The 14273-nt window shown below is 43.5% G+C and overlaps 1 protein-coding gene across 1 annotated transcript in view; it reads right to left on the bottom strand.

Moving 5' to 3' along the window:
• The window catches only part of DRD4 (dopamine receptor D4), a 158831-nt gene that overhangs the window by 126186 nt on the left and 18372 nt on the right, over positions 1-14273 (bottom strand). The window contains exon 2 of the mRNA XM_082271160.1: positions 3242-3354. Coding sequence (XP_082127286.1) covers positions 3242-3354 — 113 coding nt within the window. The remainder of the gene's footprint in view (positions 1-3241; positions 3355-14273) is intronic.

Raw genomic sequence — 14273 nt, 5'->3', positions numbered from 1 at the left:
AATAAACAATAAGGAGCAGCCTCAACCTACATGTCTCCACTAAACCACACATCCTGATGCATTTCCCCCTGCCAAATGGTTTATTCACTTCGGCTGGTTGGGAGTAGTGGCAATCCACCACTTCTTTACACCTGCTGTTAACCCCATGTTTTGCAGCAATGCACTATGTGTTACACTATTAAAGTTTTCTGTTTTAATTTTTAAGTTATTTCTTTTTATTAATTAACTATATTTATACAATGTAGAGATAAAGAATATTTTTACTCTCTTTCTCTCTCTCAGTCTTGTTTTAGTATTAGTTTATTTTATTTTATTATTATTACAGAAATGTATTTTGACATTTAGAGAAGGGGCAGCGGGATTAATAAATAATCCACCCTGAGAGTCAAATATGTTAGGTATTGAAAGTCTCAGGAAAAACTCGCCTGAATCCCCGCCTCCAGAAAAGGCGGGAGGGAAAGGGGAAGGGGGGGGGCCCAAAGCGTCTCGCAACTCCCGGGAAGCAGAAGACAGACCCATCGAACCCAACATGCACAGACACACATGGAGGACTGAGAACCATATACAGTGGGTACAGAAAGTATTCAGACCCCCTTAAATTTTTCACTCTTTGTTATATTGCAGCCATTTGCTAAAATCATTTAAGTTCATTCTTCTTCCTCATGAATGTACACATAGCACCCCATACTGACAGAAAAACACAGAATTGTTGACATTGTTGCAGATTTATTCAAAAAGAAAAACTGAAATATCACATGGACCTAAGTATTCAGACCCTTTGCTCAGTATTTAGTAGAAGCCCCCTTTTGATCTAATACAGCCAGGAGTCTTTTTGGGAAAGATGCAACAAGTCTTTCACACCTGGATTTGGGGATCCTCTGCCATTCCTCCTTGCAGATCCTCTCCAGTTCTGTCAGGCTGGATGGTAAACGTTGGTGGACAGCCATTTTTAGGTCTCTCCAGAGATGCTCAATTGGGTTTAAGTCAGGGCTCTGGCTGGGCCATTCAAGAACAGTCACGGAGTTGTTGTGAAGCCACTCAGCTGTGTGCTTAGGGTCATTGTCTTGTTGGAAGGTAAACCTTCGGCCCAGTCTGTGGTCCAGAGCACTCTGGAGAAGGTTTTTGTCCAGGATATCCCTGTACTTGGCCGCATTCATCTTTCCCTCGATTGCAACCAGTCGTCCTGTCCCTGCAGCTGAAAAACACCCCCACAGCATGATGCTGCCACCACCATGCTTCACTGTTGGGACTGTATTGGACAGGTGATGAGCAGTGCCTGGTTTTCTCCACACATACCGCTTAGAATTAAGGCCAAAAAGTTCGATTTTGGTCTCATCAGACCAGAGAATCTTATTTCTCACCATCTTGGAGTCCTTCAGGTGTTTTTTTAGCAAACTCCATGCGGGCTTTCATGTGTCTTACACTGAGGAGAGGCTTCCGTCGGGCCACTCTGCCATAAAGCCCCGACTGGTGGAGGGCCGCAGTAATGGTTGACTTTCTACAACTTTCTCCCATCTCCTGACTGCATCTCTGAAGCTCAGCCACAGTGATCTTTGGGTTCTTCTTTACCTCTCTCACCAAGGCTCTTCTCCCCCGATAGCTCAGTTTGGCCGGACGGCCAGCTCTAGGAAGGGTTCTGGTCGTCCCAAACGTCTTCCATTTGAGGATTATGGAGGCCACTGTGCTCTTAGGAACCTTAAGTGCAGCAGAAATATTTTTGTAACCTTGGCCAGATCTGTGCCTTGCCACAATTCTGTCTCTGAGCTCTTCAGGCAGTTCCTTTGACCTCATGATTCTCATTTGCTCTGACATGCATTGTGATCTGGAAGGTCTTATATAGACAGGTGTGTGGCTTTCCTAATCAAGTCCAATCAGTATAATCAAACACAGCTGGACTCAAATGAAGGTGTAGAACCATCTCAAGGATGATCAGAAGAAATGGAAAGCACCTGAGTTAAGTGTCACAGCAAAGGGTCTGAATACTTAGGACCATGTGATATTTCAGTTTTTCTTTTTTAATAAATCTGCAACAATGTCAACAATTCTGTGTTTTTCTGTCAGTATGGGGTGCTATGTGTACATTCATGAGGAAGAAGAATGAACTTAAATGATTTTAGCAAATGGCTGCAATATAACAAAGAGTGAAAAATTTAAGGGGGTCTGAATACTTTCCGTACCCACTGTAAATGAAACACATGCATGTATATTGATATAAAATACAACAAATCACAGTATATATAGTAGAGCATCCAATTTGGGGTCTGCCTGATGGCTGCAGTTAGGGCACCTCCATCACTAATTCAATATTAAAAGGAGAAAGGCTTTGGGACTTTATATGAGGCATATAGTAAACATCACTAAATGCCTCCATCCCTATTGTAATCGAGAAAAAGAGGGGTGTTTGGGACTTTAAATGAGGTGCATAACATGCAGTCAGTAGTAGGTAGGTACATATGGACATATAAACATTGTATAAATTCATGTATACACATATTGGGAAATATGACAAATATAATGATAGACAGTAATGTTGAGAACACCTTGTATTGTTACAGAGCCTCAACAACATAATAAAGCATACTTGTGTCTCCATGTGTATTGTGATTTATACAAATAATAAAGCATATTCATCATAAGCGAGCAATGCCCTAATACACCAAGATTGTAAATATTGGGTAAGGAGCTGATAGTCTTGGAAGTTTAAAAACAGTTAACATGCGTCCATGATTGGTAAAAAAAAAATCATATAATAGATCAAACAATAAAGCACAAAAAAAAAGAGAGTTGCATGCAGGCAGCTCTACGCTTTTCGTGGAGTAAGCTCCACTTCCTCAGGAGCAGATGCAAGTCTCTAGAAAACGAATGGATAGTGTTATGGTCTAATAGTGTATCCAATACAGGAGAATGGGGAGGAAGGAAGGGGAACAAGCCCACCCAAATGGTGGGATTTCTACCGTATTATACCTGCAAATCTGCTCAGGATTCATCCTGTATGTCCATAGAATAGTTGTCAGGGAGCGTCTACACCGGCAGCTGTGGGAGTACTGCCTGTGACCGCCACAATGCACATAGAATATGTTAGGTAGACTACTATACTGCATCTGCATTACTGATTTTGAGTAGCAATGTAAGTTGTGTTTTCCATATAGTAGTACATTTTGTAAGTCTTTAATATGTGTCATCAACAACTCCACTAAAATCAGGGAGGTTTTTTTACTTCGCACATGCTGGAATCACTTACCTGTCTACACTGATTGCACAGAGATTGAAGATGGAAGCTGTACAGAGCATGACGTCCATGGTCATGAGGACATCACAAAGAACAAGGCTCAGAGTCCACATCCCTCCTAGAAACTGAAAAGTCAATAAAAGCTGTTCAGAATCACAAATCTATATAAATATATAATCATTATCTAAATATATATATTTGAGAAATACAAGGTCTGTTTCAATAAAAAACACAAATAAAATAAAATATCACAGTTCATAAAGTAAGCAGCATCCTTTTTCCCCCAATCCTTTTATTCTTCAGTTTTAGACCTTGATCTTTGTTTCCTTACTACAAATCTGAAACAAGTCACTAACGCTGTTAAAAGCAAAAGTCATGGATAGGTATTCAGAGCTGTAAAGTATTATTAGTATTTCTAATAAAACTGATGTATCACATTTTTAAGGCTCATTCACAATGTTGATGAAGTGATCGACCATTAAATCAGCAATCCAGACAAAAAGCGAAATGCAGTGTTTGCTGTTTTACCTTGCAAAATTCTATTCCACCAGATATAAAATGTGCACAGTGCTAAAATATTGCATGGCTAGGATGCTGATACCATTGTTCATTATTGCACCTCTGCGGATTTCTATGTCACCTGCTTGCTCACCGGATTATGGAAGAACATCAGGCCTACCCTTTGTTCTCCCCTCCTATAAGCTGCTTAAACACTTCCCCACCAAGCTACCAGCACAGCATTTTGTAGTGTAATAGAGCCGGACTGACTTGCAGTGCATAACCTCTTCCAGGCATAATATGACATGGTTCTACCATCACACTTTCTTACGCTAAGAAGGTAGATAAGAAATTTAATTTAACATAATTAATAGTTAGAATAACACTGGATTGAACACTGTGATACTGAATATTCATGTGACCAAAATCCTGATACAGCCATGTCACAATCAAATGTGGTAATTTTCAAAACTCATCATTACTCTCCAGAGATTAATGTGTGCTAAAATGTATACACTAATGGGTTTCTAAACAGGGGAAGTTAGAGTGGTAATAAATCCGAACATAAAAATGTATTATATAGGAACTTACCAATCCTTGGATGTGGTGGCCTCATTTGTTTTCTTTTTTTAGGCTTTTTCCTTTATTTTTACCATTTTTTTTTTTTGTATACAAATTCTTTATTTAGTGTTCAAGGACATCAACAGTGCAATGCATAACAGAAAGGAAAAGAATATGACAACTCCATATGATCAAGCAGGGCCAGGCATTATAGAATATCTATTAGATTATAAACTCTAACGAGCAGGGCCCTCTGATTCCTACTGTATTAAAGTGTATTGTATTTGTAATGTCCACCCTCAAGTTGTAAAGCGCTGCGTAAACTGTCAGCGCTATATAAATCCTATATAATAATAATACCACTAGCAATGCAGAACATGCATAAATAGAAGGGTGGTCAATGGAGCCCGTGCAAATATTACTAATGATAACCAGGAGCTGTGAACAGTCAGCAACAAGTGTCAAATTCCAAGACAGTTTATACATTTTACATCAGTGGTGGCCGGTGCCCTAATCTACATGCGGGGCGTGGACGCATAGAGTTCAATGGGGTTTTTTTTTTTCTGAGTCACCTGATTAGAGCCAGATGCTCTAATAGGCTTCAGAAAAGGGAGGACCCGGGGCACAGAGCAGTGCGCCCCGAGCCCACCCATTGTGTGACAATAGCGGATGAAAATTCGCTATTGTCACTCAAGTCCTCCTCCTGGCCAATCAGGAAGCGGGTCCGACACCTGCTTCCTGATTGGCTGAAAGGCAAAAACCATGCCATTGGCCGAGGAGGAGGCGGGAGGACTCGAGGAGACGCCGGGGAACTGAGGAGAAGCCGCCGCTGCATCAGGTAAGTGCACTGGTCTCGGGGGGGGCACGCTACGCTGGTCACTCTGCATTGAAAAGGGGCACAATGATCTCTCTGCATTTAAGGGGGCACACTGATCTCTCTGCATTGAAGGGGGCACCCTGATCTCTCTGCATTGAAAGGGGGCACACTGATCTCTCGCCATTGAAAGGGGGCATACTGATCTCTCTGCATTGAATGGGGGCACACTGATCTCTCTGCATTGAAAGGGGGCACACTGATCATTCAGCATTGAAAGGGGGCACACTGATCATTCTGCATTTAAAAGGGCACGCTGTTCATTCTGCATTGAAAGGGGGCACGCTTGTCATTCTGCATTGAAAGGGGGCACGGTGGTCATTCTGCATTGAAAGGGGGCACGCTGGTCATTCTGCATTGAAAGGGGGCACGCTGGTTATTCTGCATTGAAAGGAGGCACGCTGGTCATTCAGCATTGAAAGGGGGCACGTGGTCATTCTGCATTGAAAGGGGGCACGGTGGTCATTCTGCATTGAAAGGGGGCACGCTGGTCATTCTGCATTTAAAGGAGGCACGCTGGACTCTCTGCATTGAAAGGGGGCACGCTGGTCTCTCTGCATTGAAAGGGGGCACGCTGGTCATTCAGCATTGAAAGGGGGCACGCTGGTCATTCTGCATTGAAAGGGGGCACGGTGGTCATTTTGCATTGAAAGGGGGCACGCTGGTCATTCTGCATTTAAAGGAGGCACGCTGGACTCTCTGCATTGAAAGGGGGCACGCTGGTCTCTCTGCATTGAAAGGGGGCACGCTGGTTACTCTGCATTGAAGGGGGCCCGGCACGCTGGTCATTCTGCATTGAAAGGGGGCACGCTGGTCTCTCTGCATTGAAAGGGGGCACGCTGGTCACTCTGCATTGAAGGGGGCACACTATACCTTGATTACTGAAGGCCCCTTTCACAATTTTGTAACCTCAAAGTCACGCAATTTTTTACAGCGTTTTTTGCCGCAAAGCAATGCCTATTACTTTTTTCTGTTTGTGCCCCCCCAAATATTTTGAGCACCAGCCGCCACTGTTCTACATATAGGTAAGTTGGTCATAAAGTATATAAACTACAGAAAAAAGACTAACTAATAAGGGTTCACGGGCAGAGAAAAGAAAACTGGAGTAGGTCATGCCAGAAAATAGAAGGGGGGGGGGGGTGAGATGAGAGTGGAGTGGGGAAAGGTTAAATTAAAGAAATGTTCTCCCTTTCGGACAATGCCATGTGCCAGGTTAAGGAGTAAGGACACTTGCTTCAAGAGCAAGTCATGGTTGGGAAGCAAGAGAGGTCTGGTCAGTGTAAATCACCATGGGATCCTGGGGAAAGAAAAAGATAGTCACCCTTGGATAGCAGGACTATCTGGAGAGGGTATTGTTAGATGGACTAGTATATTTAGATGTACTTAACTTTAGTTACTGCATAGCTCCCCACTGTCCCTGAATTTGAGGGGCTGTCCCTGATTTGGAACAATGTCCCTCTTTCCTCCTCATTTGTCCCTCATTTTGGTCTGATCTGCAATATATAGTTCTAAATACAATCCACTATTTATCTTTCAAAAAGTGTTTACCAGTGCTAAAATTTTCATCCAATTGCTGAATTTGTAAATTTCAAATGCCAATATAAAGGAGTAGTAGTGGTTAAAAAAAAAAAAAAAAAGCACTTGTGGGTTTAGCTAAATATTTTTTGTATAATTCTCCCTTAAGGGGGCGTGTCAGGGGTCTGTGTCCTAGGTCTATATACTTTTGCTGATAGGCGTGCCTTGTTCCCATCTAAAATACATGCCTAACAAATAAATGCATAACTCCAGCTAACACTTTTTTAAGCAGTCACAGAAATAAATGTCTAACTCCAGCTAACACTTTTTTAAGCAGTCACAGAAACAGATGTTGTGGGCAGGGCAGTGTGGGCAGGTGCCAAGTCAAAGTAAAAGGTCAAAGACAACGCTAGAATACTTTAGGCTAACTAATTTGAATACTACCCTTAATTTTTGCAATTTACTTAAATTCCATTAATGCTAAACCAAACTAACATGAAATCCACAGCAGCAATAAGGAAATGCATAAACAGTGAGGTATCTAATGAAAAGGCAGCATACATGTGCACAGGGGGTGTGCCAGGTATGCCTGGGCACACCTAAATCACTTTGTGCAGTGCTGATTACCCCTACTGCCCGGGCTTTCTCCTGTGTTTCACCCCCCACCGCAGTTCTGCTGGCTTTCCTCTTCTCTCCTCGGCTGCTGCAGGGGGATGTTTCAGGATGGAGAGTGAGGGAAGAGGCTAATCAATTTGTCATTTACCAGACCCTTTCTCTTCTAAGTGAAACAGTGAACACACTCACAAACTTTGTTTACTATGCTTCAGTTTGTGAATGAACAGGAAGCCACTCAGCACAGAGCACTTCCAATTCTTTCACTCAGAACAGGAATAGGAGGCCACTCAGCACAAAGCACTTCCCATTCATTCACTGTCCAGTGCATCTGGGGCTGCAGAGAAAGGCATGTGTGTTTGAGCTTTGTGGTGAACACTCTAATGCTATAGGCTGTGCACACCAATGAAAGTGGAGTAAAGGAAGTAAAGGGAGTCTCACAGTAACTCTGCAATACCCAAAGAAAGCGTCCTAGAGTGCACTCTGTTGTGACACCCTCACAGGTGGGTATGCATAAGTGTTCCTGAGAGCAGTACTCCTGAAATCTGTTTATGTGATACCTGACGCCAAATGTGCAATGTAAAACTAGCTGACGTTGGGGCATGTCTGTACGGTGGTGCGCATGGAGCGGTCTCTTTAAGACTGTACAATGGATGGCTGATGGGCTGCTAAGTGAAGAGCGGTCTAACTGCTTTGGTGTTAATGAAATGAACAACAGGTGCACTAGAAGGGGGAAAAATGAAACAACCTCCAATATAGGAATGGTTTTACAGGTGGGGGTCATTGACATTTTTTCCCCCTATTCTTCTTTTCTGACTGTTTTTCACTAGTTTTGCATTTGGCTATGGTCAGTGTCACTACTGGTACCATGAGGTGGTACCTGGACCCTAAAGAGGTTGCACAGGCAGTCCAACTTCTCCAGGATGGCACATAAATACATGCCATTGCCAGAAGGTTTGCTGTGTCTCCCCGCTCAGTCTCAAGAGCATGGAGGAGATTTCAGGAGACAGGCAATTACTCTAGGAGAGCTGGACAGGGCTGTAGAAGGTCCCTAACCCCTCAGCAGGTCCAGTATCTGCTCCTTTGTACAAGGAGGAACAGGATGGGAACTGCCATAGCCCTATAAAATAACCTCCAGCAGGCCACTGCTGTGAATGTCTCTGACCAAATAATCAGAAAAAGACTTCATGAGGGTGGCCTGAGGGCTGAATATCGTCTAGTGGGCTCTGTACTCACTGCCCGGTACCGTGGAGCTTGACTGGCATTTGCCATTGAACACCATTAGACTGCCATTAGGTATCGGAATTAAATCCTTGGACCCATTGTCAGACCCTACCCTGGTGCAATGGGTCCTGGGTTCCTCATGGTGCAAGATAATGCCCGGCCTCATGTGGCGAGAGTATGCAGCCAGTTCCTGGAGAATGAAGGAATTGATACCATTGAATGGTCCCCATGCTCGCCCGACCTAAACCCAATAGAACACCTCTGGGACATTATGTTTTGGTCGCTATGGCTTGATTCAATGGCTCCTATGTTTACTGAGCACCAGCTCCTACAACTAAGAGCACAAATTATTAAATTCCATTCTCTGTAGCCTCAGCTTTACTGTAGATGAATGAACATATAGGCTTTTGTTCATTCATAAACTGAAGCATAGTGTCTCTCCCTGCAGCAGCTGAAAGCTGGCAGGAGGGAAAGGAGGAGAAACAGGCTTTCAGCTGCTGCAGGGAGAGATACATAGGGCATCCTTCCTTTAACTGCACCCCCGCCACACTGTCCTCCCTGCCCTGTGCACATCTGATTCCCCCTGCTGCCCAGTCCCGCCTGTGTGTGCCTGGGCCCTGTACAAGTGGCCCGGTGGTACCTCCTTATCGGCATCCTGGTGCTGAAACTACAATTCCCATCATGCCTCTGCCTTTGGGAGCAATGCCAGTGGCTGCAGCTTTGCTATTCTGCAAGGGACTTGAAATTCCACAACAGCCAGATTTCTGAGGTTACCTACCCTTGAATTATTGATATACCTCTGAAAACAACTTAAAGCTGTCTTGATAAAGCTCAGAATTGCCCTTCTGAAAATGACTATATCCTTTTCAAAGACTGTTTGGTCACAGATAGGTCCAATAAAGTCTCGGTAATCTGTTTGCATGTAAAACAAGTGTAGAAGCATTTACAATGGAACTAAACTTTCATTTTCTTTACAGCCAAGAAAGCCACCATCCTAGCCTTTGCTTGATCTGCAGTTGGCATGGTGCTGCACATGTGATCAGCTATGACACCAGCCATTTGTGGCTTGACAGATCCCTTGAGAGCACAAACAACTTTGATAGTTATCAGGGAAGGACTTGGCTAGGGGGCAGGAGGGCAATTGCCCCCTGGGCCACTCTGATGCCCCAGAAAAAGGCTTCACCGCTTCTGCTACAGACATGCCTAAGGGATTCCTGGTGAAGAGAAGTAAAAAGTCCCCACCGCTGACCTACTGAGTGCATGTTTAAGAAAAGGATTGAGCACAGGCCTCCGCCCCCCAGCATGGATGGTGTAACTTGTGTCTGAGCAGAGGCCGGTTTAATGCCCCACTGGAGACTCTCCTTCCCCGGCCAGCCCCAACCAAGCTGTCCCAGCTGCCCCCAATTGCCCCTGCTGGACAGGTCAGGAACCAGAATTCAGCGTAGAGAGTACCGAATGAGGACAGGAAGAGGGAGAGTGGGGCTGGGCCAAGGCTCTGCACCATGGGCCTCTGGTTTGTAATTGCCCCCTTGGCTGAAAGTTGCCAGTCTGCCCCTGAAAGTTATTCATTTATCATTGGAAAACAGTTACATCAGTGGGTTTTGCTCCACTTTAAATTGCTTTTGCATGCCTCTCTTTATGAAGTTCCACATGTAAAATGCCAAGGGTAAGCATATAGGGTTAATTTACTAAAGGCAAATAAACTGTGCACTTTGAAAAGTGCAGTTGCACTCTGCAAGTGCAGTTGATCCAGAGCTTAGTAAATGGGGTAAATCTTCATTTTGCAAAGAATACCAAATTACGTGCAAGGAAAATTTAAAAAAAGAGCATTTTTGCTTGCACATGATTGGGTGAAGAAAGTCAGCAGAGATTCTGCTCATTTACTAAGCTGTGGAGCAACTGCACTTGCAGAGTGCACAGTTTATTTGCTGTTAGGAAATCAACCCCTATGCCTACTACTGGTCTGGGTTTTGAATTTCCTGCCGACTACATGTATTTATTACATAAAATTAGAGAAAGCAAGCTGCTTTCTGTTTACGCATGGAAGTACATTTCCATCTTTACTTTTTTTGGTTGTAACTTCTACAACTGCAATTTTCTGGGCTTAAATATTCTCACATGAGCTGGGTCCATGCCCATTTCTAAGCTGAAATGATGATAATAAGTAACCAAAATAAGTCTCATAGATGGGAAAGAATTAGTCATATTATTGAGTGGAAGCTGCCCTAGGCTGTATGAGTGGATAGCCATAAATGGATTAAAGCAGAACTCTTGCCAGACGTTATTTTGTTGTGCATGGAGGGGGGAAAGGTTAGATCTTACGCCTGTTTTTTTTATTGCTGCTTCTGTTACAGTACGGAAGATACGCTCAGTTATCACTGGAACAGAAACAGAGGGGAAATCTCCTAATAGGGACACCTGTTTCAGTGAAAGCTCTCAAAGGGGGAATTTTCTTGTGTGTCGGGGCAGGAGTGATGTCTCTTTCCTTGCTGGAGAGATCTCCCATCACTTTCATTTTCTGACAAACTAAATAAGAAAGTGTGTGTGTGTGTGCATTTTCCGCAATGGGGACACAGATTAAAAAACACATTAGAGGTTTTAAATCTTCTGAATGTTATCCAAACTAAAAAATTTTTTTGACAGAGTCTTACTTTCAAGTGTACCTGTGGGCTCACCTAAATACAAAATCTTTGCATCCAGCCTTTGTTCCCTATTCTATTTACATATGCATAGGCTACCCCCTGCATCCACAGGAACAGGCTTGGGCTTGCCAATGGGTACCATTGGACAGCACTGAGAAAACTGAGACTGGAGGAAAAGGTGGGTTATTCCAGCTTATTCTTTCAACTTTTTGCTAGTATTCTTAAGAGCTCATGTGTTTTTATTTTTTTTTACGCGGAAAAATAAGGTCTTTATTGAAAAAATTCACATGTAGTGAAACATAGCAACATTACACATTTCAGTGAAACCAAAAGTGACATACTTCAGTATGAATTATTACAATAAGGTGGAGAAATGCTAGGCCATTAAGGCTGGAAGAGTGTTAAATGGAGATAAGTCATAGCATGCCTACGCAGCACATATAGGAAAGATATGATAGTATTCATATAACATGAACAAGTGCGGAATGGAAAAATAAAAAAATGGTAAGGGTACAGTAGGGACTGGAGGAGGTGTACATACATGTAACCACAGAGCATCTACACAACTAAGGACAGTGTCACCTAACCAGAAGACTACTCAGATAGTCTCATCCCAATTCCTGTAAGTAAATTGACCTGAGTAGGGAGAGAGGAGTGCCCAGTGTCCAGAATAAGGAAACTTAAGTAAGTCAAGGCAACTTTTCATACACAAATGTTTGAGTGTTCCAACCAATAATCCCAAATTGTATTGTATTTGGAGGGATAGCTTCTGTGTATATACTGTATATCAGACTTTTTGTATGGAAAAGTGGAGTTTACGTCTACTAATCTGGGTTGAAATGTAGGGGGGAGTGGCTGCATCCAGTTACAAGCTATCAACATTCTTGCTGAAATATTGTCAGGTATTTATCAAGACAGAGACCAAGTAAACATTGTTTAGGGTTTAGAGTCAGTGGGGAACCAATTTGGTCATGCAGGAATCGGATTAACTGGAGCCTTAGCAGGAGATTTACTAAAACTGGAACAATCAGAATATGGGGCAGCTGTGCATGGTAGCCAATCAGCTTCTAACTTCTGCTTGTTTGATTAAAGCGGAGTTCCGGCCACAAAAAAAAATTTCAATGAAAATACCCCCGGGACAGTCAGGGCTAGTACATTCCACAATGGATAGCCTCTGATCTGTCCTGGTTTGCACTTACCTTTTAGAAGAAATTCTTACCTTGAAAAATTCTTCTCCAGCGCTGCCATCTCAGGTGTGGGCAGCTGAAGCCAGCGCGATCCTCTTCTGCGTCCTCTTCCGTCCCACGATGCACTGCGCCAGCCCCGCCATCACTTCCAGGGCTGCAGCCTCATCCCTGCACAGCTGTTTAGCAAGAAGCTGTTTAGCAAGGTATCACGGCGTCTGCACCGGAACTGACGCCTAGGCCGGTGCAGGCGTATTGATTCCTGGGAGCTATGACGTTCAGCTCCCAGGAATCATTGTAAAGCGGAAGTAACGGCGCGGGCCGCGGCCACCGAGGGAAGAAGTGGAAGAAAGGTGAGTATATTTTTCTGCAATTACAAGGTAAGTAAAAAAAAAATCGTAGTTATCCATTTCTGTTTCAGGTGACCTAGAAGCAAGCGGATGGGCCAAAATCGACTATGTCGATTTTGGGGCCGGAACTCCGCTTTAAGCTTTCGCAATAAAGTCTGGAAGCTAATTCCTTTCTATGCAGAGCTGCACCAGATTTTGCACTCTTTAGTTTAAGTAAATCAACCCCAAAATGTCTGGATTATTTGCCATGCCCATGTTAGATGGTAAAAGGTGCCAGATGCGTTGGAGCGGAGTGAGCACAATGGACAATACGAGTGGCGGGGAATCTAGATACACAAACAGGGGTTAGGTACGCCCTATGTAAAATATACAGCTGTGTTAAACAATCTGAGACCCTGGGACCAGTTTGTCCAATATTTACTCCTACCCTGTGTCATCTCGGTCACCCACCTCGACCTCCCATCTGGTCTTTGCTTGTTAAGCTAATTTGGTAGCAGAGGGTGTATATAGGATAATGTATTCATGTTTTTGAATTAATTCATTCAGGCTGGGTTCACAGTTATGCAAACTGGATGTGGGTTTCCCCACATCCAATTTGCATGACAGAAGACTATGACCGGCTCTCAATGTAGCCAGTCCCCACAGTTCCGACGGGTGCGGAGCGGTTTGCAGAAGAGTCCTGTACATCTTCTGGTCCAGTTCAGGTCCGAAAATTGATTAGTTCCTGAAACGGAGAACAGGGATGCACCAGACCTCTGCTGTGAGCCTCTACGCACAGCACTGGGAACCCAGCCTAAAATGGAACTCCAGCCAAAACTGTTTTTACAAAGATTACTGAGACAGACAAGTGAGGAAATGCACGAGAGCAGCTATTCACAACCTTTATACCCCAGAGGAACCCTTGAAAGAATTTCCAGGTTTCAGGGAACCATTCCCAATATCAATAATCAGGGGTCAGTGGAAAAAATTCAATGCTAAATCTGTCAAGTGGCATTGGCCTTGAGACTATGCAAGCACCATTAAAAAGTGGGTCAATTAGCCACAGCACAAGGAACCCATTGCAACCTTCATGCTAGAGGAAACCTTATTTAGAATGGATGCTCTAGAGCAGTGTTTCTCAACCTTTTTTCAGTCAAGGCACCCTTTAAAAATTATGGACAGACTCTCGAGGCACCCCATTCTAAAATGGTAAAGCTATTCTACTAGTTTTACATAATGCAGCAACATCCACAGTAGGACACCAAACATTAGAGGTGATTTATTCTTCCAAAGCAAATACACTTTTGCAAACTGGAACTGACTAGTATTCCAATGTTTCTCTTCTACAGTTTTTCTCCATCACTCTGCTAATGTGACTCCAACGCTGATGAAGAGGGACAGTGGAGGGTCAAATAAGGATGCTATGCAGGTGACTGACATCCTCCTCATCCACTGATAATGCCATTAGTCATTAGGACGCTGGCAGCTAGAAGGTTATAATGGTGCACAGTGAAAACCTGTGACTTAGTATAACTAAAAGGCAACCTTTATCCATATGCTGGCTTGTATACAACTTTTGGCTAATCTTTAGGCATTTTGCCAAGG

The sequence above is a fragment of the Pelophylax lessonae genome (genome assembly GCF_965119305.1).
Source record: "Pelophylax lessonae genome assembly, chromosome: 10".
Lineage (NCBI taxonomy): Eukaryota > Metazoa > Chordata > Amphibia > Anura > Ranidae > Pelophylax > Pelophylax lessonae.
The sequence above is the reverse complement of the archived record's forward strand: the minus strand, read 5'-3'. Positions and strand labels throughout refer to the sequence as shown.